The 27898-nt window shown below is 38.1% G+C and overlaps 1 protein-coding gene across 1 annotated transcript in view; it reads right to left on the reverse strand.

Moving 5' to 3' along the window:
- The window catches only part of CSTPP1 (centriolar satellite-associated tubulin polyglutamylase complex regulator 1), a 90104-nt gene that overhangs the window by 38073 nt on the left and 24133 nt on the right, over positions 1-27898 (reverse strand). The window contains exon 3 of the mRNA XM_067296384.1: positions 23303-23433. Coding sequence (XP_067152485.1) covers positions 23303-23433 — 131 coding nt within the window. The remainder of the gene's footprint in view (positions 1-23302; positions 23434-27898) is intronic.

Consider the following 27898-nt stretch of genomic DNA (forward strand, 5'->3'; position numbering starts at 1 on the left):
CCTGCTCTCCTCTCTGCCTTTCATTCCTACCCTCTCCATTATGCCAGCACAGCTATTTGTACAGCCCCTTTGTGAATGGGGCAGGAAGCTGATTAAACTGAAAAATAACCTCATTTTTTCAGATTATTTTTCATCTGGATCAACTCTGTGCTCTCTTCACCACACAGACAGCTGTGCCAGCACAAAGGAGGGGAAAGAAATTACTAGCGGAGAAGAGGCCAGGACTACTCCTTCCCTCAGCAGTGCCAACCTAAAGGTGCTTATCTAACCACACGCTCAGTTGTCTTCCTCGGAAAGAGGCAGTTTCCCCACAAGCCACTCTGTAGAAAAGCGGAGCCCAGGATTCCCAGTAAAAGTCTCCTCCTATTTCTCAAAACATCTGAAAGCAATGCATCATCCTCCTCAGAACGTAATCCACACAACATCCCCAGCTCCATAGTAAACAGGTCAGAGCAACAGACAATATTTCAGTGCCCCAGATGATAGTAACTGTCATTAGAAAAGGCAATTGAAATCCCAAATATTCCAGGTAAAAAAGAGTAATCACTAGTGAAAAAGCAGGAAATTAATCTCTTGGAGAGTACGTTTAACTATCTCCTGCATCATGCAATTCTAAATCATTATGGAAATAGCTTATGGTTATTATAGCTAGAGAATTACAGGGGTAAATCATTCTGAATTTATCCACCAAAGAATCTCTTACAAAAGTAAAATCTCGTACTAAAGTTAGTGAACAAGTGCCAGATGCCTTCAATTATATGCTACAGTATATCCTCCAGTAGCTGCCATCTGAAGGGATTTAGGGTCATCTTAATTAAGGACAAATGAATCTTTAACCAGTCACTTTAGAACTCAGCAATGGTCTAAGCCTTTGTTTTGTAGCATTCAGAGGTTGAAATTTAAAGAGCTTTATTAAAGATAGGAACATCCCTTGCTCTGGGCTAAAAAGTCATTATACGCAGCTAGTTCCACCCTGTCTCTCTCGTGCGTTTGTGTTCAATTTGGAAAGGTGCGTCTCCTTCAAAAGTGCCATGTCTGCCTTAAAGTTTTCCAAGTGAGTCAATTTTCTTTCCCGGTAATGGCACTGCTTATCCTTTTGAAGTTTTGTTTGTTTTTTCTTTTTTTAAAGAGTTACTCATGATTATCAGGTGGTTGGAAGGGTAATAATTAATTTTAAAATTACCAGATTAGACTTCTCTGTGTAGAACAGATTATTAATAGCTGAAGAGTTACAAAATTCTGAAAATCCACCCACACTTGGATTGACAAGCCAACATAAGACATATTTTGCCTTTACTGACAGTTTCTATTGCTATTTATAAGATTTACTATTCAACTTTATGAATAGCAAACAGTTACAACAAACCGCTCTAACTTGAGTCAACTGAAAGGCCTGCTTTTGGAGCTCCGCACTGTAAACACACCTACTTTTCCACCCAACAGAGTAAAATAAGGATGAGCAGGGATTAATCTGTTCATAGATAATAACCCTTTAAAAACATTTCTTTGAGTACAGTGATATACAGCATTGCCTAAACACTGTAATTCCAACCTTATGTTACAATTTCACATTTCAAACTGAAAGTTTTCCTTGTTTACATCTTCATATGTTTTGGAAATCATGCAAAGAATATAATAAGGTTTTGTCCAAGCTGTTACCTAATTCCATGCACAGTTTGTAAGATGAACAAAGAATCGCCTGTTTTGGAATTAGTTCAGCACATGGGATAGGATGGCAGTTAGTATCAATCAATCAGTCCAGTCGTGTGAGATTTTGTTTATGTCAAAAAAAAAAAAAAGGTAATTTAAAAACACGACAATAATACAGTGTTATATTTGTATGGCTAAGCACTGTGAATGTCAAAAAAATGCTGAAATTAGGATGTGCAGACAACCTTGTCTACATCAAGTCTGTATATCACCACATCCTTCGTTACGCAAACAGTATTCTTAAGCATTATAAAAATCATACCTTTCCTACAGTTTCTTGATAACTTTTATCATTCTTGCATAATTCAGACAAATTTCATTGTCAAAGCAGTCCCAAACATCTTTATTGATAGTTTGGTTTTTTTTTACAACACTATTTGGATGGAATGTCTTATATATTTTCCTTTCCAGAAGGTGCACAGACTACCCAAGATGAAATTCAGAGAACAGGAGAGAAGAGTACAACACATCTAAGTTCTCTGTCAAAATACTGACAGTATTTTAACTACCTCTCTGGTATACTTCAACTGGAAGATATCAAGTAAATATGTAGATGACGTAGATGTCCTTCATGGACTCTCAAGCAGTATAAAAATAAATAGTACAATGGAAAAAAAGGGTCTGCTGACTGCAGTAAATGTAAGCTGGAAGCCAGGATTTTGTAGAATATTGGAAAGAGAAACCAAATGAAACAGTCAAAAACTAGGGGACAAAAAAAGTCAAAGATAACAACATGTATATCAAGAGAAAACACTAGAAATGCTAGTCTTCTTTTGACATTTTGCTCTAGGGAGCAAAAACAAAAGCAGTGTTTGGGAAAAGGGCATACTGTATGTAACACAATACATATCATCCTTGTTTTTCCACATGATGAAAAACATTTTCCATTTCAATGATAATTTAGGAAGATGTCAGTAGTGGTATTTAAAATATTCAAAAATTCAAAAATAGATCTTCATAATTTCTGTCAGAATTTTGAAGAGAGTTGGCTGAGAAGCTCTCAGCACTACTAAGAATGATTTTCAAAGTCTGAAACATCTGGGAAATTTTGTAGCACTAGAAGAAAGCTGCTCTGTTAACACTTCAAAAAAGATAGGTAAGATCAGGGGCTTACTCTGACTGCACTGGCTACCCAACAGGATCATGCAGTTACACCAACTAGTGCTAGCACAGCATAGATGTAGGGGCTACCACCCCCCCTGCCACCAAATGAGATGACCTGGATATTTGTACCATGGCCAGCTTGACAGTAGTCCCCGGCAAAATATTCAAACAGACAATACTGGATTTCATCAGTTAATTACTAGCAACCATGAAAAAAAAAAAAAATCTTGTTGAATTAAGTTGTCTTTTCAAATGGGAACAAAGGTCTATATATTAAAAAGTGTCAACAATTAGGCTTTGAAAGATACTGCACTTTATACTCAGCAGTATTTTGATTTAAAAAAATAGAAAGATACAAAACAACCACCAAAAGCATCAGCAGGATAACTGTTATGTCTCAGAATGAGCATGGGCAATCACCACTTAGAAGGTGTGTTATTTCTGGGATGCCCCAAGAATACACTTATAGTTCTACATTCTGAAACTTTTTTTTTAAACTAATGGCCTTGAATAGAACAAAAATTAACAATAGCATCTGTGAACCATACAGGAACTGAAGAAACATTAAAAGGATTAAAAGATTATCAATATAGGAAAACCCCATTCACTTAGTTTGCTTACATCCAGCTTATAGTATCATCATATATGAAGCAATACATCTAGAAACAAAGAATGCAGGGGCTCCACCTGGGTAAACAGCTTCTAAGACGACAACTGGAGAGTAAGCTAAACACAAATGCTCAGAATAACGTGATCAAGAGGATAAGGTGGTCCTCAGATGAGTAAACACAGCAATGTCAAGCGAAGAGGCTGTAGTACCAGTGTTTGGCTGGTTTGAACTGCCCACAACTCAGGAATGAGAATTGGAAAGGAGTCAGAAGATCCTGCAAAAATGATCACATGCTTGCAAAATATGCATTAATTACAGAAAGAGACTCAAGGCAATATTTTACTTGGCTTATCAAAAAGAATGATAACAAACTGACTTCAACATATTATTCAAATATTTAAATGAACATAACTTCTGCAAACTTTTAAAAAATATTTATTTTTAAGGTGAAGATAATCAGTCATTGTTAAAGACTGACACAAGTTGAGACTGTAGTAGATTGTTCAGAATTCTGATTTTATTAGCCCCTAATGATAGGTTACAGTTCAAAGTCAAGCAAATCTTAGGAAATTATAACTTTTGTTTTGCAAGAAGTGATCAATTAAATCACTGCCAACCTTGCTCCTCTGTTAGGACACAGTTTTTGTCTTATCTGGACCTTCTTGTACCACAGTCAGTCTTTACAAGCAGCTGTTTTCTGGGCAGCAGCTCTGTGGAACACAGGTAGCCTCCACGCCTGCCGCACGTGCACACACCACTGCACACTGGTCAGGCGTCCTGCCCGTGTGTTAAAGCATGTACAAGCGCAGCAGGAAGGTGGTGTCCAGGAACAGGCTATTTCCAGCAGGCCGCCTTCCCATGAAGGCTGGGTACTTCATGGGGACTGGGCTGCAGGCCAGCCTAATTGCTCTGGCAGCACCAACGGCTGATCGCTTCCTGCTGCTATTTTTCCCAGGGGCCCTTCGGCCCCTTCAGCATCACATGACTTAATCAAAACTGAATACCCTTCTGGAAGATATGCAAATTATTTTTCAGTCAGACAAGTGTTTTGGCTCAATACGGATGTTACTAAGTGAAGTTTAATGATGTGCTATACAGGTCAGACTACATGGCCTAATGATACTTTCTGGCTATAAACTCTACAAGTGTATTACTCTCTAAAGGAAGTTTTAAAACAAAGTATTAATATATTTCATGATATTATCTAATCACACTAGGTCAGTATCAGTACAAATCAATATGACCTGCACTTTGAGGCCAGATTTGTCAACACTGGAATTTTTGTGTTTATAAACTGCTAGCCACTTTGAGTGTGGCCATGGTTCCACAATACGGCGAGCTGCCACAGTACCACATACTGCATCCCACCTTGTCTGACCTTGCACTGATGCTGTTCAGTGTGCTATGCTGGCAGAAAACTAACTCCAGCAACAAAAGTACTGAACAATTTTCTGCCAGTTTAGCATGCTGAAACAGATCAGCACAAGATCAGACAAGTAGTGGAGCTGGCATAAGAAGGACGTGAGAAGGCGGTATCTCACTAGCCAGCAATTAGATCTGGTTATGCTGACATGGAACTGCAGCTTTAATTAAGGCATTAGTAAACTCTCAGATATATTCAAAGTAGACAACAGCTTCAGTTTATGATTTACCCTGGGCATCTGCACAGAATAGGTTTCTTCTCCCTGTTTTTATTTCTTACCACTGAAGTTGTATCACTACGATACCTTTCTCTTTGGTATTGAGCCGAAGCTTTTTCTCTGCAAATTGGAATAAACAGACTATGAATGCTGCATAGCACTGTAGTCTGGTTGTCCCTCTAAAACCATTTTAAAACTGTTTTAAGCAGAATTACGCTGTTTTTAAGGTAATAGAGGTACAAGCTCTAAAAGAGCAGGTTTCAACTTGCAGCATTCCATCTTGGTTTGGGCAACCCAGTCCCACTGCACGGCGAAACAGCAGTCTTGTATGTTCTGTTTATTTATAGTAAAGATAAAATGAGGGATCATAAATGCATCAGAAATGACAGCACTTAATCTTGATACTGGACAGCTCTAAAGGACATGCAGACGCGCTTTCTTGGCTCTCTTTCATCCGTTAAGATCAACCCAATAAAACAAGGACTCCAGAGGTAATACTAAGACAAAACCAATATCAGCCATTCTATTCACTATACGGCTTCTGGAATAAAGTGACAAGCATTTCACTGGACCCAGGGTTCTTTCTAACCAATAGTGGTATCTCTACCTTATCCAGCCAGCTGCATGTCCTTGTATACATTACTAGAATTAATGCTACACATAACTCCACATAATTTGATGTTTACTTACAACTATTCTTCTCACATGGTAATGAGTGACACCAGCTCTTCAAAGAGAGGGAGAATTTGCTTTTCTTGCCAACATACCCTTGGCAGACTCTGCCCTTGAGACAGATGATTTCAGGGAGGGACTGAAGCCAATGAGAGGGAATGCAAGGGAGGATAGTATGATGTGAAAAGAATGCCTGCAATCTTACAGGGAGAAGGACCCAGCTGCCAGTTATTCAGATGTTGTGTCAACTCACATACGGATATTAAGGTGTTCCATCAGTAAGAGGTATACACTTTGATACTTAACTGCCAGAAAACACTAGGGAACAGGCGCTCCCCTGTGCTCCAGCTTGCTCATGTTTTTATAATTGAAAGTGAATGCATCAAAAAATAATGCAATATACCATGCTTACCCCCACCCCAACACAAGGAAAATATCTCTAGTGCAACACTTCATCTGCATGCTAGACAAAGCCTACATAGATAATATACTTACAGGGCAGCTTCTTCAAGTTGACCTGTCACTCAGGTGGAACACGCTGGGACTGAGACTTTGCTTCTCAACAAGCAAAAACTTAAAGTCTTTCAGAATTTTAAAACTCCTTCAAAAACAAGGAAGGAGCATGCCTTCCATTTGTTGTCTTCCAAGCTCCTGTCAATCCTGGATGGTGCTTTCGGCCCTCTCCAAATCACCTGGCACTACCTGGAAGCAAGGGCATTGCAAACTGTTTCTCTATCAGAATATATCTGTTCAGCATGTGCACAGACAACCTTTGTATGCAACAAAGTGCATACAAACTTAAGTTTAAAAACAATTAAACTGTCCTTAAGTCCTAATTGTCCCTAGGCTTTTTTTAGCATTCAAATACAAAAGTCATATCCTAAAACAGTAAAAAAAGAAGAGAATCAAATGATTTCTTGGAGAAGTAACTTCCACACCAGGCTAAAACTGCAGAATACAGTATCCAGCAGGACCTCTCCTGTTCACTATCATGCCTGGAAAAAAGTAACTTAGTTACACATGAGCAGACGAGAGAACAAACTAGGCAACAAATTTGAAAGTTGCTGAGCATTTTAAGATATTAACACTGGCGGAATCTGAGGTAGTTCAGCCCAAACTGAATTTTGCAAAAAAATCATCCAGTTGATCTCCAAGTCATCGAACTCATCCAGTTGAGTCTGATCCACTGTCAAGACTCAAGAGAAGTACACATATGCACTGTTCATCTTCTGGTGGTTTTAGTAGAAAGAATCTAAAAAATGATAGCTCATTCATATTGATAGGCCCCCCAAAGTTCAGCCTGTGAAGCACTACACAAGGGTTCCGCCCTCACCAATTTATTAGTTTTCATTTCAGAATTGTAAATTAGACAATAACGTTCACCGCCACTTATGCCCAAACTTCCTCCCTTTCTGCTATACTCATCATTAAAATGAACAAGCTAATTATAGTTTAGATGTCCATCAAAAGCTATTTATCCTAGGCCAGGGAAGGGAATTGCAAGCCAGAATTAGTTCTAATTAACAACTATCATGGCAAGGAGAGGTGGAATATGTTGATTAAAATAATTGGATAATATTTTTAAAGTTATCCGTTACAATCACATTTGCATTTGTTGCTTGCTTTTATATTAAGGTACATGGACATCAGGACTATAGGAAGATATAAAATTTAATACAAATAGGTTTTTGTTGTTGTTGTGTAAAAGAGTTTAGCAGAGAATTGTGAGTGACCATATTTATAATTCTAACAAGAATAAGCTCAAACACATATAGTATTCAGTAGAACATAAGTGTACCTATTTCATCAGGTAGATTTCAATTTATAGACTGAGGATAGACTACAGGATATATTTCTTTGGTCACAAACCCAACAATTTCTCACCTCCACCTGCTCCCCTCTCACAGTTCACTGCTCTTTCAGTTTGCCAATTCAATTTTTTGAGGGGCTGTGTTATAAATATGTTTAGTAACGTGATCCAAGTTAAAAATAACTTCTAAAAAATTTCACTAGGGTTGAAGGGGAACACCACACTGCATATATATGGCTGATTCCTCAGTTAACAAAGGAGAAATAAACACTTGTGCAGAAAAATCAAGAAGTTTACATGCCACTCCCATTGCATCAAAGTCCCAAGGAGTTAAGTGTTGCAATGCCAATTACAAGAGATGTGAGCCAATCAAAGACGTTAAGGCTAAACTTTTTTTCTGTTTGTTGTTTTCACTTACAATTATTACTCAAACAATTTTGTTTGTTGCTTTTGCTAGTTTTTTTTTTTTTTTTTGTCCTCAAAACCATCACAGAAGGCAACTACAAAAATAATTTTTCCTCAGGCCTCAAGGAAAATAATATCTAAACTTACCTTGAAGCCATTTAAAGTCCAAAGTTATCTGAGCAAGGTTTCATAAGAGTATAACTAAAGTCACTCCTGGATACTTCAGTAACTTAAGAACTCAATGCTTTGAAGAAATTTCCCTGATAATTATTTTAAATTGTCTCTTCTGCAGAGATATAAGCCATTTCTTTGCAGATTTACTTATTTTTGCTTGTATATCCTCAAAAAGCTACTACAGTCTGAAAACAATATTTTAGAACAACTTCTGGGTATGACTTGAGAAGTGATGCTCCACGCACGCTGACTAGGTTGCAAGGAGCATGTTAGATGATTCAGCAAACTCCCTGAGGATTCAGACTTCTCTACAGGTAATCGCTACACTGGTTTCAAATTGATCACTGCTGTGTAACTTTAGGATTTATGTAAATTCCTTTGTTATGTTGCCTACAAATGAACTCACAAGTCAAACAACTGATCTTCTGAGGTGAATTAATTTAGTAGTAAGCAAATATCCAGTATTTTGAAGCTGTTTAAAATACAGGATTAATTTAACAACTTACCTAAGCCTCTTCTCAAAATACCTTACAACCATTCCTTAGAGGTGATTGAATTTTGAGGTCTGTGCCCTGCAGAGTAGTCAAAGTGATTAAAAAGTAAAGATTGTCTTATCTATATGCACATTACATAAAAATTGTTCAGAAAAGAAAGAAGGGTAATTAAGAAGACTGATTTGCTTTTACAATCTCACTTTCACAATCTGATTTTTTGCCTTTTAAGTGTTCCTCTTGTACCAATCAGAAATAGAATCATAAAAATACACACAAATTAAATATCAGATGTATTTGACCAAGACCAATTTTTTTTTAATAAACATTTATCAAAGGCTCAAATAAAAAAGAGAGTAAGAAAGGTGTCAAGGCAAGGCAACAAATTTCAACTAGCTGGCTAAAACCAACGGTCCACCTCAGTTCTGCTGAAGGCATGCCAGGTCTGAAAAAGTTCCAGATGATTGTGTATATTGTGTGTGACCCTTTTCAGCAACCAAACCACAACAAACAGAGCCTTCACTTTTATATTTCCTCTCTGCAGGTTTGGTTAGTTTTCACATGAATAGACATAGCTCTTGAAATCCAATTTTGACTATCAAAAAGTCTTTCCTTCCCTCTTCAAGATCTGTTTTTAATATCACTCAAAGAACTGTTAAAAGGTAGAAATATTCCCATAGGAAAAAACTTCCAAGTCTGAACTGGGGGTGGTGGGAAAGAAATGAAGGAAGAGTAATATTAAAGTTTTTACATTTCAAATGCTTAAACTGTTCTCCTCCTTTTTGTGTATTTAAAGAATTAAATTATTCTATTGGAAGGAAGCTGGATGAAAGTTTACATGTGTCTCTGTCTAAAATGAACTGTTTAACAAAAAAACGAGAGTTTATTAAGGCCTTAATTCTGTCAAAGTTATCCATATAGATATCTAAATAGTCTCAATTTTACCTACCCAGCCAAAACTTTCATATCCAAAGACTATCTAATTCAACTCAACAGGAGGAACTCCAGGTTATAAATAGGAAAACCAAGGTACCTTGTGATTAAGTGATTTGCCCAAGATACAGATTAACAGGACTAGGATTCAGGAGGTGCCAGTTTCTATTTCTTTGCTTGTCCCACATATGTTCTGCCAGATAAGTACAATGAAGAAAGAGGGGAGGGAGGAAATTGCTTACACCTTCCACTTCATGTCAACAAAAAACTCGTGACATAATTCGGTGTCAGCTATTTGCCTATGGATTCATTTTATATGCACCTAAACCATACCTGTTATCAGAAATAATACTTGGAGTACACAAGAGCAATTCTAATTTATTTGACAACTGCACAAGAATTTAGAAACTGTGTGTGTGTGTGCGCGCGTGCACACATGTGCGTGCGTTGGCATGGGAGGATGTTGCAGATGCATTCTTCTGACAGGGGAAGTCAAGGTAAAAAAAATGAACAGTTTTTTTAGTACCTAAATTACATCCTAAATAAAGATGCTTCCCTTAGTAACTGTGTTTAATTGCTGCATCTGCTAAAGATGGCAGTGTTCACTGTTTGAGAAACAGATAAACAACATTTTAGTAGACTTTTTTTTCCTATAACGTTAGATTTGCAGGATCTCTTAGCTAGGATTCCAAAGGAAATACTTCAAGAGATTATAAACTTGATTTTTTTTTTCTTAACTAGTCTAATATGATTTAATAGAGTATTCACTGTCTTTCCTTTGCTTAGGGGATATTTTAGATACGAAAGTTGCAGAAGATTTATAAGGGGAAGTAAAGCTTCATGATCAATTAACCCTTTCCTAAAGGTTTATTCATGAGCATTACAGATTAGGGAGTACAAAACTAAAGTGAAATAACATAGCAAAATGTGTCTTTTTGATGAAGCTAAAGGCTTAGTGCATTCCTCTGGAAAATGGCACACATATGAAACACAGACTGGAAGGGTAATGTTTATATTGCCTAACTTCAGGGACCAAACTTGTGTCCTCAGTGAAAAGGCCACTCTACCTAAACTTCTGATATAGAGAAAGATTCCCAGAAAGTGATTTATCCGATGGCAGGATACCAGCTTACCTGTTCAGAACTGCCCTATGGCTTAGCCACTCTCCGTTGACTGTAGAAGCCTATAAGTACTAGCTTTCTAGTTTGGGCATTAAATTTGTATTTTGATAGGACAAGAGGCAATGGACTCAAGTTGCAGCAGGGAAAGTTTGATCAGATATTAGGAAAAAATGGTTTACACAACCAGAGTAGTCAGCCAGTGCGACAGGTTGCTCCGAGAGCGCTAAGGAATTCCCAGCCTTGGAGATGGGCAGAACTGGACTGGGGAGAGCCCTGGGCAACCTGGGCTGGCTGGACCTATGCAGAGAAGGCCAACTAGGTGACCTCCAAGGTCCCTTCCAACCTAAATTCCTCTACACATTCTGTGCATGAAGTCCAACTTTTCAAAGGTTTTCTCTTTCTTCCAGTTGACCTTCAGGCAAATCTTCCTCATACAGCTTATGCCAGGGCTATTACATTAAGAGCCCTATTCACCCAGCTACGTCCTTTTTTATTATATGCGTTCTTGCTTTAGTTCAAAAAGGCAGCTCTAGCAGCTATTCTTTAGCTTTGACTCTAGCTACATTGGTACATATACTCCAGTTCCCAGTACAGTAGCCTCTTTAGAGCAGATGTCAAAAATCCCACTTCACTGGGTCTGAGATCCAAAGCTCAGCTTTAAACCTGTATTTCCAGATAAGCAGTGAGGCATCACATGGCCAGATCAGATTCTAGGCTTCTGCATTCTGATTTAAACAGAAGAACTCAGAAGATGGCCCTCCACAGAACTGATGTGCTTAGGAAAACTTTCACTAGACATTATGTGCAACACACTTAGCCAACTGGACCTAAGGAGAAAGAACAGTACAATATTTTATAAGGTGATCCCTTGAAGAACGACATGCTTGAACAAGACTACTTGTTAGTACTTTGAAGCTAGGGAGAAACAACAGAAGATAGCAACATTTGTATAAAAGGAAAATACTCTGAATTTACAATGAAGGAAGATGAATAAAGAAGACATTCAAGCATATAAAGTAGTTTCTATTCTGAGCTCCTTCAAAAGGGAAAATCTCTCACCAATTTTGTGTTAGAAGCTAGGAACTATTATAATAGGGGAATTTGCTTTTTAAAGTGCTAAAGTTAATCACCAGAATGCATGTGAGCCAAGGTACTTTCAGAGAAGGTATATATTACTAATACACACATATGTAATTGTTTTTTTTTTCCAAAGAGGGAAGGGTTATTATAAGAGTGGTACTAATAATGTGGTTCTACAATAGAGGTGATGAGTTTGCTGACATATGTTAGCTAATCTGACTTCTATCTTGTTCTAAAGACTTTGTCTAGTAAAACAAATTGTCAAGAGGTTATAATGTGAAAGTACTAAAAATACATCACTTCACCCTATATAGGTCATGCATAACAATCTACTATTCTGAATGAGGCAATGATCACTCACATTTTTAGAAAGGAAAAAAAGAGAAGACAGTTTCTTAAAGCAAGTTATCTAAACAATATTACAGTAACACAGGTTTTTTCCTCCTTGTCTCACAGTAAAAGAAGCCTGTATCTATAAAGCAAATATAATTTCAGTGTACCAAATATAATTAGTAAAACCAGGAGGCCAGAGATCTTAATTTTACTTCTGACTATGTGAACTTCAGCTGTCATTTCATTTCCCTGTTTCACTTCATGTAGATGTAAAGTGAAAATGGTATTGACGAGAGGTTTGGGAAGCTTCATTCCTTAACATCTCTAAAATACTTGGAGATCCTCAGACAGCAGGTACAGAAAAACATCATCATTAATCATCATTCTGAAATCAGTGCGTCACATTTGAGATTCTGTCTGACACAAAAGCAAGCCACAGAACACTTTGCACTGCCTTAAGGACAATTACACTAGCTCAATTGTTTTATGGGTTTGAGAAAAGAAACTTCCAATCAGAGTAGACAGAAAAATTAAAACTATTTCAGGAAGAAGCTGCAGTATTAACTGTTCATTATCCTAATCATGTTGGCTAGTATGTGTTTTGCATCGCAATTTCACACAGCATAGCAATCCTTCTGCCACTCCCGGCAGAAATGAAGAAATAGATATTGAGAGCATGGAGAGTGGGGATGAGAAAGAAGAAAATCTTTGAGTCTGGTATAAGTTAGTGGTGCACAGACAGCATCACACCAAAAGTACTGTGTGCTTGACTTCCTTTCAGATAACATAGAAGTTATTCTGGGCTATTCTGCAATAGGTTAATTCTGGCTGGAAAGGTAGGAAGAAAATAAAAGTAGTAACAGACAAGCAGATAACAAACTAGCAGGAAACAAATATTTGAGAAACGCATGATCAGAATAAACACAGATAAACTCAGAAAAAGGGTGGTAAGATTATCCCAAATAATAAAAGAGTGAGGAGGTAAAGAGGTGAAGAGGAGGGGGTGAACATAGTTCAGAAGGAAAGTTTATCCTATGGGGCAATGGAACAAAAGGGGAGGAATTGAAATTCCACTCAGAAGAATATCACCTTTCTTGATCTCTCTCCTCCCTCTGAAAATGAACACTTTTAAAACTTTGGAACACCACATACCTGTCCTTTCCAACAGAAAAAAAAAAAAAAAAAAGACATTTCTTTTCAGCTGTTTGTTTTCCTTTAGGTTTACTATGTACTCAGCTCCTTACACTCTAGCTCCAGCCCCCCTTGATGCTTTTGCTTCTTAACAAATACTAGGCTCTTTTCTCCATAGCAAATATTACACAAGTTCTACTGAGGAATCTATAGCAGTTTATTAAATCAGCTGATCTAAATTTTGACTGTATTTGGGGCTAGACTTGAATCCAGGGAAACCCCAGAGAAGACAAGATTTAACAAGTAGTTCTGTACGCACTAGAACTAACACAGAACATCCTTCTCTAGATAGTACTTAAAGCACATACTAACAAAATCAGGAAAAGGGTTTCCAGCAGACCAAACGTGCTGTTGAGTATCCTTAGCAGCAGTCAGAAATGAAGCAGAAGACTGCTTCTTGGGTAGCAAAAGACTGTTTTGCAAATGTCAGCTACAGGCTGGTATCCTTAGAGTATATTTCTACTCTGCTGTTAGACTGCATGCGAGAAGGACACATAACAGAGCCGTTATTTATTTTTAGGGCTCTGTTTTTGTAACTTATATTAAAAAAATCAGTTTCTCTTTTCTTTAATCATGAAATAAAAGTGATCAAGGAAAACCAAAGAAGTACTGATTTATTTGTAGGCAGAGCTAGTATCCTGACCTTTTATTAAAGTGGGGAATACTTCACCTTGTAAAATTGTCACTGAATTAGCTAATCTTAAATAATATATTACAGCTGAAATTAAAGTTCTCTAGGTTAAAAAGCATTATTAGTCTAACAAAGATTACACAAGAAGCTGACAGCAATTTTCCCTCTACCTCTTTGACTAGCCAGGTCAGTTATTTTATAGTGATCAACAGCATTAGGGAAAACCTACAATGTTTCTTTCCCATTGCCAGCAAAAATCTAGATAGCTCTAATATTTTTCAGCTATCTGTAAGAAGAAAACCTACTTCACTGAACTAAGCAATATTCCATACAATTCCATTTCCCCAAGAAAGGAAGACATTAAAGGGCAATTTTATTTAGGTAAAAGTGTAACATAGAACAAGTCATTTAACTTTTCCACATTTATTTTGCAATCCATAAAATGGAGTGATTGTGCTCACCAGAGGGGATGAGGATCTTGATTAGCAAGAGCATGGAAGGCAAATCACTCTCAGCTCAGCTTACTAAGGATATAAAGTCAGAGCGTACATTATCAGAATCTTGTCCTTGTGATAGAAATTCAGAATGGAGCCAACTTAGTCTATAAATATTACCAAAGATATTTCATAACTCATTTGTTGATTACAGGATTTCCACAGTACTACCTTATCCCCACTTTACACAGTAGTAGTAGCATATCAAAGTACTAATCATGCAGATCATTCCTCCTGATACTCATCTAGGATTCTTGAAGGATGCATAACAGAGCATAATACAATAATCTTTTAAATCATATACAACTTTATTCATAACAGTATTGATTTAAACCAGACTTACAGAAGTTTACTGAGGTAAGACAACTTTAAACTTGTATAAGAATGTCTACAATTAAGCACAGCTGCACTGGTTGGCTAAACTAATTTGATATCACACCTTTAGTCAAACAGGGGCATCTTGCAAGCAGGCAAAGACCTCAAAATGAAGTGCTGAGTAGGAACTTCCAGAGAGATTATGAGGTTGTAAGCATCAGTTACCTTGAGAGTTTGGTGATACAGTTATAGAGGTAGAGATTCAGCTTATGTCAAAAAAGAGTCCCTCTAGCACCATGGCGAAAAATCAGTTCCCCCAAAAGAAGTAAATGACACTAGTAAACTTACTTTATCAAAATAACTGCATTTAAAGTTTTGGTGAATATAATTAGTTGATGGAGGGGAAGAACAGGGAGGGCAGAGATTGTAGTTGTCCATATTCATAATCAAATAGGCAAAGTTTTTAGATATAGATCAGGTCTGCTTGACCCAAGAGGTAGGAGACTGCAGAATCTACAGTCAGCAGCACATTAGGTAAATCAATGTGGTTAGCTTGAGAAAGGCGGGAGGTAAGTTTATGGTGACAGAAACTACAGCTAACAAGAAAACCACAGTGAGAAGCTATAAAAGGCAACTGGGACTATGAAGACACAAAGAAGGCTGGTTCAGAGATTTTTCCATGCAAGTGGAGAAAATCTTAGTGCATAGTGACACTAATTAAAAAAAAAAAAGAGAGAGAGAGAGAGAGAAAGAGAGATAGGAACAGGGTAGAAATGCCCTTCACTTATGATATCTAACACCTAGGCCACTTTGAAAAACTAAATATGTTTGTATGAAGGAGGGTCCTTATTCTTCTATTTACACTGCACTGGAACATACATTCTCCCTTCATACTTCTCTTTTTCATACTGTAGCTACACTGCTCACCACAGCACAACACAGAGATGCCAGAGTTTATTCTAGAGCAAAGAGCTACACAGACTTGCAATGACAACACTCCTCCTATGTCAACTGACCTTCTAAGACAGATCAACTAGCCTCAGACAGCTGCCACAAAAATATAGCTATGCAACTTCCAGGTCCCAAGCTACTATCTTGAGACAGTGCTGAATTGTGCCATATGGAAACATCAACTCAGAGCCTAGCTTGGGAGAGCTATATAAACATTGGACTACACAGCATAGACATACACTAGAAACCAACAGCAGGGGGAGAAATATGTTTTAAGGTTCAATGAGAAGGGATGAAGGTAATTCTTTCTTCAATTCAGACACTTTCAAATCTCAGGACAGGTTAAGATCCAAAAGGTGGGTTGAAAGCAGACTGGGGCTTCACAGCGGCTCTTATTCTCAGACACAGATTCTCTTATAACCTCTTTGCAGAAAGTCACAGTATAAGGAATCAAGAGAAAACAAAATTTTAAATTTTCCTTCTCTACCTCCTTTTCCTGTAGAATCTCTGCTGCTGAAGAGTAGACCAGAAACATCATAAGACAGATTAGTTAATGAAATTAATGCTTCAAATACCTTCTACTGGATGATCACCTATGCATAAGTAGCATGCAGGTCACCTCACAGGACTCCGTGCAAGTGAGCGAATGGCCAGGCCAAGTCCATTTAATGTAAGAAACATGGAGCTTTCAGAATTCTAGGCCTAATCACACAATTTAGAACTAATTTTATTACAAGGAACTTCCCTGCATTTTGGATTACTAATTCTCCAGGCCCATATTGGAATCTAAAAAGGAGTCTTAAGTAACCTAATTGAAAAAATAATCCATTTCAGTTGGTTTGAATAAGAATGTTGTCATATGGATGGGCAACTTGCCAAAAGACTGCAAAACAAATGGCAATAATAATTACCAGTTGAATTTTGGATAATTACTTAGTAGAGTGCAACAATGATCACTGTTTGTATAAGATCATTTAAATGTTTTACTCTAACTGGGACAAAACGTAAAGAGCAAATCAATTAAATTTGCCAATGACACAACCAGTGAAGAACTGTCAGAAAGAGACACAAAATAGCCAGAAAACACTAGAAAACAAACAAAAAAGCTTACTGTTTCTCCCAAAATAGTGTATTTAGGAAGATACACATCTAGAATACAAAGTTATGAATGAAAATGAAAATGAAAAAATGCTTGGAAATCAAGATGAGCTGGTGCATTTTCAGAGATATAGTTAAAAAAATGCAATACTGGGAACAAAGAAAAAATGGATTAGATAAGGATGACTTCTAATATACTACATTTAATTTCACAAGCTGCATAGATAGAAAGGTATAAACTAAATTCAGGGAGAGGCTGGGTGAAGACCTGATCAGTGATCCATGCACATACTATTTCTACACAGGATTACTATACCTATGGAATGCAGATGTTTTAGCTTACTCACAATATTTGTAGATACGCCTTCCCATTCCTGTAGTGTAATCCCCTGCCTACTTCTCCTCAGCTTCAGAAACCCTTTGTCCTGATTATCCAGTCATCAGTGGTTCCAGATGCAGTTACATCAATGAATCATAAATAGTAACAGCTATAATTGTAGGCAATGCAACTATGAAGTGCACAAAGTCTGGAGATCAAGCCTTTAAATGAGCTTCCAGAGAACGCTGTATTAAAATTCACAGCTTAATAATCTTTAGGACATACCATGAGACCTTACTGAGCAATAAAAACCTTCCTACTATAACATTATACAAAAATTTGATTTGGTTTTAACAAGAAAAAGGGAGAGGGCAGAAGGTTCTGACATTTGCTGTAATCTTCACTATGTTGTTACATGTATCTCACTAACACAGATTGACTAAACTACAGATAGCGTAACAACTTTATTATGAATGAAATAAAAAGACAGAGACAAAAAAAAGAGAGAGAGGAAAAAAACAGATAAAAAAAGACATGAAAAAAGAAAAAAATAAAAAGAGAGAGGAACAAATTTAATATAAGGAATTATATATGGAAGTGCTAAAATTACAAAAGCAATGGAAGGGCTTTTGTGATCTTAAGAAAGTAATCATGTCAGTGAAGTGCATTAAAATAACATTGTCGGCAGAAAGGCTGAGAGAGCAACGGTCCTTCTAGCTCTTCTGAATCTCCAGATTACACAAATCCTACAGAGAGGACACTTCCTTAGTTTTTGTAAACACTCTAGCCTTCCTGGCTAACCAAGAACTAGCCAGAGACCATATACCACCCTTCTCAGTCCCTGATGGAGACGCTGTGCTTGGTTGTGGCATGTCTTCCTTCCGGAAGCTCAAAAGGTAGCCAGGCTTCCAACTTCCTAACTGAAGTGCAAAAGCCAAGAGGCAGCCATTACACAAAGTGACAAATTTGAAAGGAATAATGTAAGTTTATGAGAAGATTTTATTTCAGTAGGAGAAGTAACAGTACTTTTTGTCTGAAGGGGCCATAGGAGAGTCTGCAAAAAGGATCCCCAATCACTACATTCCCACATACTTCCTGCAGCAGTTTTGTGCTTCAGTGCTGTGTGCATCTGAAGCAACCAGTCATCCCTGACTGGAAGGATAAGACCCTGTACCTGGTGTCAAACCTTTCCAGGACTACATACAAGGAATCAGACAGTAACTACTTTTGCCAGAGGCAATTTTAAATTGAGGCAAAAAAAAAAAAAAAAAAAAAAAAAAAAAAAAAAAAGCTGCTGAATCACCAAAGAAAGCTGGGACTCTAGGAAAAAAAAGGTGTCAATGGTCTTGATTGAGCTTTCTGTTCACTTCTCAATACATTAGGTCTGGAACAAGTTTCTCAGTGCAAAATTTCTCTAATTGCCTGGAAAGCATTTAAGGAAAAATCTTTCTAATTAAAAACAGAGAACCGACAAGACATGAAAGCCATAGGGGTTGGGAGCGGCATGTGTTGACCTTATGAAGCTTCGCAGCAGAACTCTGCAGGGGCTGTTTAAACTGAGAGAGCACAATTTTAATTAAAGAGTCCTGAGGAACAGACAACTCAAAGGAGCAGGTCAGCTAGATTCCAAGAGGTCAATTCAAGCATAAGCAGAGGGAAGACAAGACTGGGGGTCAGTTTGCCTTCCTCTGGGAGAAATCAGCTGATAGCAGAGCATTCTCATGCTCTGTGTTTCTCAGCATACAAGCTAGCTGTCCCCTCTGGATGTTGCATGTCACTGATAAGTGTTTCAAGGAGAGAAGAAATCTTGTGAAGTCCCCCCCAGTTTCTTGACACTGGATCACATTCTAAAATAAACCCAACTGTATTTTTTTTTCCAATGCGTGGAATCCTAGATATGCTTATGCATACTTGTACGTAGAACTCTGCACCTCGCTAAGTTTTAAAAACAGTGGGAAATCCTGTACAAAAACACATCCAGTATATCACCAAACAGAAATACTCTTTGATTTTTTCTGTTTACTTTTCTTTACTTTTTGAGGAATTGTGTTATGTTACTATCACATCATTGCTGCTAGCCATTTCTACTTGCTGCTTGGAGAGAAAAGGGGGGGAAAAAATCTAGTCTCCAAACAAAAGGAGATATGAAGGGCAATGTAACCAGAAACCATGAGGTATAGCAGGGCTAACACAGAAAAATGTAATATAAAAGCTGCTGCACTTCCCCATGAAGAAATTACATTCCAATAATTCAAGAGGGTAAGGAATTAAGTAGGAACATGATATTTACAGCAATCTCCCAAGCGAAACAATAATTTTAGTGCACTTAAATTCATGTATATACAGGTCTGCATAGACACTGATCATTACACACGATCATTACTTCTAATCAAAAAGAGATTTCTCTCTTACTGGAGCTTCAAGAACTCATGGTTAGATGCGTCTGGTTGAATAAGGTGCATCTTCCAAGTCAAGGCATGTCTGTCTTAAGACGGACAAATAAAGCTGTAAATACCATAAGGAGAATTTCTCTCTGTTGAGCAGGAACAACTAGCAGCCAGATTAAGCAATCAATTCAATCATTTGTGAGGTACTAGAGATATAGGCTACTTTTCTAAAACCCCAAATAAATACTCAAAAGTGAAAAGGATTATTTTTGAGTTTGCATAAGCTTGAGAATTGCATTGTCTTATCATCTTTAATCTTATTCTCCCTTGCTTCGCCAAGCCAGGGTGCAAGCTTTGATGTAAGTACTCATTTATTATGTTGATCTATATCCTCACAGAGCTGGCATGTATACAGTTTGTCAGGGATACCCTCCACATATGGAAAGAGCTAAGAAACAGCCAGCACTCATTTTTAAGACAAAAATTCAAATCTGGAATGAAACAGAGGAAATGAGAGGGATGACTGGCAACAAACACTTTTCTGGCAAAGCAATTAAAAAAAAAAAGCACAGATAACATGGGGGACATAGAAGTCTGGAAGAAGAAGAAGATGTCAGTGAATATAATACTTTTGATGAAGCAAGGTGAAAAATGGCTTGACAGTTCTATGCAGACACAAGTCAAAGACAGAACACTCGAGCACACAGCAATCCCTGCCCAGAGAGAAACCTGGAGAGCAAACTGGACCAGAAGAGCAGAATCTTGGTATAAAGGTAAACTGGGTATATTTTTCTCCTTTTCTGCACACAGAAATTCTGTTGAAATAAAATGCGAGTTTCACGAACAATTCTCCATTTACATGACATGGTACACCGAATGCAGAGAACTGAGGTCTCAAAAGCAGTGTATCAATGTTAACTGGAGCTATACTGCTTCTAATTCCAGAATCAGCAGGTTCTTTGTTGTATGATCTACTGCAAGGTATAGGATAACCATAAACAGAATTTCCTACAGGACTAACACATCTCTTGCACGCAGTACTAGGTTTAAATTATCAAAATTGTATTGTCATAAAATGAGATGCTGTAGCCACTGACTCTCTCTGTAAATAGAGTTATGATTCCACGCATGCTTGTACAACTGTTCCCCTCCCCCCATACATACATGTGGTCTTGTATTTAACTGCAGTGCTCAGGAAGACAACAAAACTAATTTCTGCAATGATCCAGATTAGAAGATGCACCACCAGCCACTCTTCAAAAGAAAACTCCAAGTCAAAAGTCTCACTTGCTTTCAGCATCAGTTAGCTTAATTGTTTCCTATCATCAGAAGACTAATGCTGTAATTCAGATTGCTAATAATCTTGCTTCTGGTTTCTGCCATTTGTTGTAAAGCTCGAGTCCTTCCCATGTTCATCCAAAAGCAATGTGTTTCAAGGAAAGTAATGCAGGTCTAGCCTGTGCTCAAGAGTGGTATATGACCATCTTTCACCCACTGTGTTGCACAGGTTAGGTAGCATCTTCTTCTTGGTAAATTGAGTTTAGTGCCTGAGAGATCGCTGAATGTTCTCAGTTCTCTTATGCACAAGTGTAGCAGAAATATTTTTATTCCAGACAAATAAAGGAGAAGTTCCAGCAGGAACTTAATGCTTGTCTTGTGATGTATCAGGGACAAGAATTCCATAGCAAATACAACTGAAATGTATAAAATAAGGTTCTAGCATGTAATTTTCCACTTGAAAACAAGAAAACACTTCTTTACTGTGAGGGTGGCTGAACATTGAAACAGGTTGCCCAGAGAGGTTGTGAAGTCTCCATCCTTGGAGATATTCAAAATCCAACTGGACACAGTCCTGGGCAACCTGCGCTAGCTGACCCTGCTTGAGCAGAAGCATTGGATCAGATGATCTCCAGGGGTCCCTTCCAACCCCAATTATTCTGTGATTCTGCCAGAGAACAAGAGAAATAGGACAAAGTGGCTGAAAATGTTGACAGCAAGTTCTCTAAAGTGATGGATTTCCACCTCTACTTAACGTAAAAGGAAATCATATATAAATAATTTATAAATACACAGGTAAACAATCATATTTGCTCAGACTAAGAAGTGTATAGACAGGGACTTTAAGGTCAGAAAAATGTGTCTTGAACTCTTTTAAGTCCACAACCAGAGTATAGCAACATCCACCTGAGCTTTTGTTCCTATGCTCCCCCTTGCCCTTCAAAATACCTTGGTGATCACATTTTCTTCCATGACCTGTTTCATATTCACACAAAACCACTAAAAATAAAAGAGAAGGAAGACATTATGTAGCCAAAACTTCCTGGCTCTTTGCGACAAATCCAGGTGTTTCATCATCTGTCTGAAGTGAGACGCTAGATAAGAGAAGACAAAGCCAGATGAGAATTTACATTGAAAGTGCAGCAGTGAGCACTTTCCATCAGATAGCTTCTTCTCAATTTGTCAACGTTGTTCGCCAGTGACAGCTGCAGTTTTGGTGGATAACTTCTTCAGTGTTGTTTCTGAACTGTCACACAGAAATGTGTTCTAGGAAGCCACGTGATATTTTTCCTATGATCTGATCTCAAATCACATCTTCACTGCATGCTGGTTAGATTAGTACATTATAGTTTACCTGAAATTTCAAAAATACTAGTCCTGAACCAATATAACTGATTTAGAACATAACAACATACCACTTACTGACAAGAAGATTTTGCAGAGAGCATATCCAGTCACTTCAGTGGCAAATTATGGATTTTGTCATGCCTAACTAGGATGCTCTAATTTCCAAGGATCTAAAATGATAGTGCCAGGGCAGAAAATGTCAAAAAAAGTCATCGTCCTATTCATAGTTTTTGAAACTCTGTTCATCATGAGCAGAAGTCTTGCAAAGCTTGGCCAGAAGGCCAGGATTTATCTGTATTTAGAGAAAGGTTTTAATTTTCCCTGCAACAAGAGGTGAGCCTGAATAGCCTGAAACAATGAGGCTCACAGTCAAGTAAAAAACACTTTAAAACTCACATTTGTACAGCAATATCCAGTATATTTACTTAGAATACTAATTAAAAACTAAAACAAAACATAATTTTAGTTGCATGTAGTTACATGAGTTTATTTTGAGTTCTGGCCGGTTATCCAATACCTAACATGCAGTATAAGATTGCAGCATAAGAATAGTTAAACAAAATAGTACTGCGCTAAATAGCTTTTTTTTTGACATAGGAGCCTTTTCCTTGTGGGTGGGGTTGGGAAAGAGGCCACACTGTTGTCAGTGTTCCCCCTTCCATGGCCATCAGTGTCCTGCAGTATCATCTAGGAGATATGCCAGGACTGGCTCAGGCACAGCTGGGTTGCCAGCATCCATCACCTGCAGCCAGACACCACTATATGCTTTGCCTCCTCCATAGCTCCCAGACAAAACACTTGGTACCTCAGCTGCCTTATGTTCTCAGCACCTGTTCCCATCATACTTCACATCCCAAATTCTAACCATCTCCAGGTCTGCTACCCCCAATCACATCGGCTGACCTCCCAGCATGTTTTTTTCCTTTTCATCCCCATGCACAGGCCCACAAATACCCTCTCTTTGAACTGTTGGTGCCTGACATGCTGTTCTGTACTGGAAGGAGCACTGACAACAAGGTGCTCCTATGCCAGTTTATGCTGTGAGCATTTTTAGATATTCCGTAAGCTCCTGTGATGGTGTCTCCCTATTAATAACAATAGCACATTAGAAGGTGGTGTGCAATGTCAGTATTTGTACTGCATTTATAGACTAGCTAACAATTTTGGTGCCAAAGTAACAGGACAGAAACAGATGCTGGAAAACTCACCTCCATTTTTCCCCACTGTTCGGAAACATCTCCAAAAGGTCCGAAGAAAAGATGCCCTGTTATGAGGGGTAGCTTGGACAAAGCTGAATTCACGGAACAAAACGTGTGTTCCTTGACGAACACTGTTAAAACTGTGGAGATAAAGTCAAAAGAAAAGAACGTTAGAAAGCTGAACCAATGTCAATGTTCAGGGGCCAGCTGGAATGGTCACAAGAAAAAACACTGGCAGTTACATTTCATGAAACCAAATCTCTAAACTTTATTACAGCTTATATCCATCTGTTCTCTAGAGAAGCCTATTTGCAAAAACCACCCACTGAAACTTAATTACAGGAATTAGGGGTTTGTAAAAGTCCAATTCATTCTGAAGGATCCCAGCAAGGGATGTCCAAGAGCCACTTAAAGTTTTGAGACCAATCCATTGGCAAATGGCTGGCCAAGAGTTAACTGTTGTTTATCTGACCAGAAGATGCCCTTCTTTTTAGTGCATTTGGGACTTCATTGCTATTCTCACCATAGTTTTCCCTGAAGCCACAATAACAACAAAAAATCCTCCTTAACAGAAGTTTCAAGATTTTCATTTCTAGGTTACTGAAACTTGACTGTTTTGGATGTATAAAATCTATTTTAGTTTTCATGAAAAGCAGATTGATGCTTCACTAAACAACGCTTGCACTAGTGCTGAAAAGGGAACGTTTCTACATTCCATTTTGACAATAAATGCTGGCCATTATGATGAATAGCCAATTTGATTTTCCCATTCTTGTATTTTAGAACAAATTTCTCAAATTTGCATTCTAAGCACTTTGGGCTAATGCTCATTGTTATAGTAAACTTTTATTTTCAATTAAAAAAATAAAGGTTTCTCTGAAGTGTAAGAAGCTCTCCTTTGGGCACAGTGAAGCTCAACATGCAAGAACAATAGAAATGCAAATACAAACATTATATACCAAAGGTACAATGACAGGATTGCCTTAAAGCTGGATTTTGTGCATTTCACTCTGCATCTTGCAAGTGGGACAAAGCTTTTAAACACTCCAGAGAGATCATTAAAGATATTCACTTGGGACAGCAGCTTAACTCTCTCCCACAGCAGACAGTTAATGAAAAGATCCAAGTTTATCTTTCATCACAGCAGACCCTCTCCATAGGTAGCATCTCCGCAACAGACAAAATCCAGTGGCAATTGGGAGCCCCCTTGGTATGCAATTTTAAAATCATCTCCTGATTTATAACTAGTTTAAATCACTTTTTTATCCTTCACAGTATAGAAAAGGGTTTCATTTGAGAGGATCATACTAGAGTTAAACGAGATTAAAAAGTCATGCAACACTAGCAAAAATAAATAAATAAATAAAAATTAAAAGAGTTCAATTTTTCAGATAAGTCTCACAATATTTGCTCTTTTTTTTTCTTAATGCCCTGTCTCTCAACGACATACAAATAAATGGATTTTTTTTTCATGCGTTGAGAGTTAAAATGCATAACACCATTTCTAGTCCTCCTAACCAGAAGAAAATGCAACTTAATTAACAGAAGTACAAACGGTCACATTAATATTAAGTCATACTTGTGGTTTTTGAGTCCTGGAATTAGGAATACTCTTTCTGTGAACATTATGGACAAATATATTATTTCATATTTTTGAAGCCTTATTCAGGCACCAACACTGTACAATACAGAGGAAAGCACAGCCATTGTCCCAAGATATTAAAAAAATAAATAAATCATATGCCTGATCAAAACATGCCAAAATTAGAGGAAAGGGCTCCCTCAATTATGGTTGTAAATTGAAAGTATTCATCACAAAGTGCTGCAGCTCTCTGCTTTAGAGTGAACTGTATACAGGGTGAGGGAAAGTAGCTTGCTTAAGGACCCGCTAGACGACTGTGACAAAGCTGGAAATGGCATTTCAGATCTTCTCATCCCAAACCATAGCCTGCAAGACATTTTTCTTTTCCTGTTTGCATTGTTTTGCTGATGGAGACTGATGGAGAAAAGAGAGATATGAATGAAAAAACAATACAAAAGGAGAGGAAGGTTTTCAGAAAAATGACACATATAAAAAGAGATGTTTAGGAAGAGAAACAAGAGAAACAAGCAAGGGCACAGTTGTATAGAGCCCAGAGGGAATGAGAAAGAATACTCATGGAAGTTTTAATCTGAGAAAGAAATGGGGAGAGCTAGCTGCAAAACGATACAACTAAATGCACCAAGTTATACTGTTCAGAACCAGAGTACATGCAAAATCTGGTAGCAGATCCTGGCACAGCTATAATGGAAAGGTCCAGACATGAAGGTAACATACTATTAATTCACAGCAGACAGCCCAACTATATTACTCCTTAGGCCTAATAAGTGAGACCTCAAGCCACTTGCCTTTTCAGCATGTGATGGCTCTAAACCCAGCAGGCAGAAGGGTATGATATCATTTGTTGTTGCTTACTCAGTTAAAAGAGTGGGTGTATATGTTGGAACATTAGCATGCCTGGATGTGCTGACAGCCAAGTGTCGTCAGCTAGTTGAGTAAAAGAGGTACAATATTTCTTTTATTCCCAATCCTTACAATAAGATTTTAACTATACAATAGGAGAATTTTACTCCAAAAGCTCAAGTCTGCAACCACAGCAATCAGAATTTTGTATCCCTGTTAAGATGCCACTTTTCAGAGATCCTACTTTATAAATTCAGTTTTTTCAGTTGTGAATGCACAGCTCAAAAGAAACAGCCATTTCCTGCAGTGCAGGATGGAGCTATCCAGCAGCCTACCAACATATCAACAGATCTATCTGCAGGCAGGGTCAAGATCACTACTGGAGACAAGAACAGTTATATCCCACTATACGTTTTGAAACTTTCTTATAATGGGTAGATGGCAGCAAAAATCTTGGCCACTTTTTCCTTAACAAGGGCCCAGACATGAAGTTGTTGTTGATGTGGCAAGTAGTAACAACTGCCTGCAGGTAAATCCTTTGGAAAGGAAAAGGAATCGTGACAACCAAATGCTGTTGCCGTTATTCCAACACAACTAACACATTAGTTATGATTTTATATACTTGTGAACAGATGTTTCTTCCAGTCTCTCTTGAACACAGAAATAAAACAAGTTGCAGTCCCAGAGGACTGGCTTAAGTAACCAAGATATCAACAGCAGGGCAACAAACTTAGCTCAGACATTCTCAGGTAGTTTAACAGCTGCTAAAATTCTTCCCTTAGGACAGTTCAGCCTTCCTTCCCTGTGCCCTCCTCTCACTGGACAGCTCAAACCCTTAGGAGAGTTAGGTGGCCATAGCTCATCAGCACATTTTCAGGAGGAAACAGACTTATGAACAACCTAGGGTATCTCAACAAGTTCTGATTTTATCCTCCAGCACTTAGACGGGGGGTTGTGAACCTAGAAGCAGAAGTAGGGAAAATAAGAACTTTTTACTTATTTGTTTTACTCCTACTTCTCCCCTTCTAGGTATTTAGTGTAGCTATCTGCAGGTTCCTTCTGGAAGAAGGCTTATAACAACTTTACAGGTTTCAAAGTCTCCAGTTGCAGGCCTAACAACAACTAAAGGTTATCTCGGCCCTCTACATTACCAGTAAGTAGAGTAAGCAAATTAGCACATTAATGAAAGTTACTGGTGACATGATTTTATTTGGCTTGCTGAAACTGAGATTAGAAATTGAACTGAATGTTCATTAGTTCACTGCAAAAACATTTCGCACAAGAATTGTTACACAGCTGGACACTCCATTAGTAAAACAGCTTTTCCCACTAGAGAAAGGAGAGGGAAGAAAAATAAATCAAGGCTCTTGCTCAACTAGAAGATCTAGAGAGACCTTTGCAGTAGGCACTTCCAAGATGTATACTTTTTCGCTCCTTTAAGTACCCCACAGCAGCCAAACCACAGAAAAAAAAATCTCTTAAGATGCCACTGCTGAGAAAGATGCGTCTTGCAGTACACCCTACATCTGTGGGATGGCACGTGCACATTGGAGGAAGAAACCAGGTTTGGAAGGAGACTGTGATAAAACAGCCCCAGCTCTCAGAACTGGCTATGCTGGGAACTCTAGCACTCAGGTGCTGCTTCTCTGAATACAGCTGCTTTCAGCAAGCCTTTGTCTTTTGTGTAATTACATTTCGGCAACTTGCCAGAGTTCAGAAACTTTCAAGCACTCTTTTCAAACCTTTGGACTTCTAAATAGATTGTAAAAGTCCCAGGATGCTATGGTAACATCCCAATAGAAACCCACTACAGTAGTTCGCCTCTGCCTGCTGAACTCAGGCAAAGCCAAATATGCCCAGTGCAGAGAGAACCCCATGTCCCCGAGAACGATAGAGGAGCTTGCCAGGACCCTGCTGGCCCCCTAGCAGGTGCCACCTTTGGTTACCAATGCAAACAGCTGAATGAGTTCACAGGACCCCTCCTCTACTAAATGGAAAGCAAGGAACAAGGACTGTTATTCCTTAACTTACAGCATACTGCATTCATTTTCACTGAGAGTATGATGAAGAAAAACTCACTTCTCTGAAAGTTTATACTACTCCCTACTTTTACACTCAGTTACACAGGAGTCTAAGTCATTAAAACAAAACTGAGTGTCTTA

This window comes from Apteryx mantelli, chromosome 4, assembly GCF_036417845.1.
Source record: "Apteryx mantelli isolate bAptMan1 chromosome 4, bAptMan1.hap1, whole genome shotgun sequence".
Classification (NCBI taxonomy): domain Eukaryota; kingdom Metazoa; phylum Chordata; class Aves; order Apterygiformes; family Apterygidae; genus Apteryx; species Apteryx mantelli.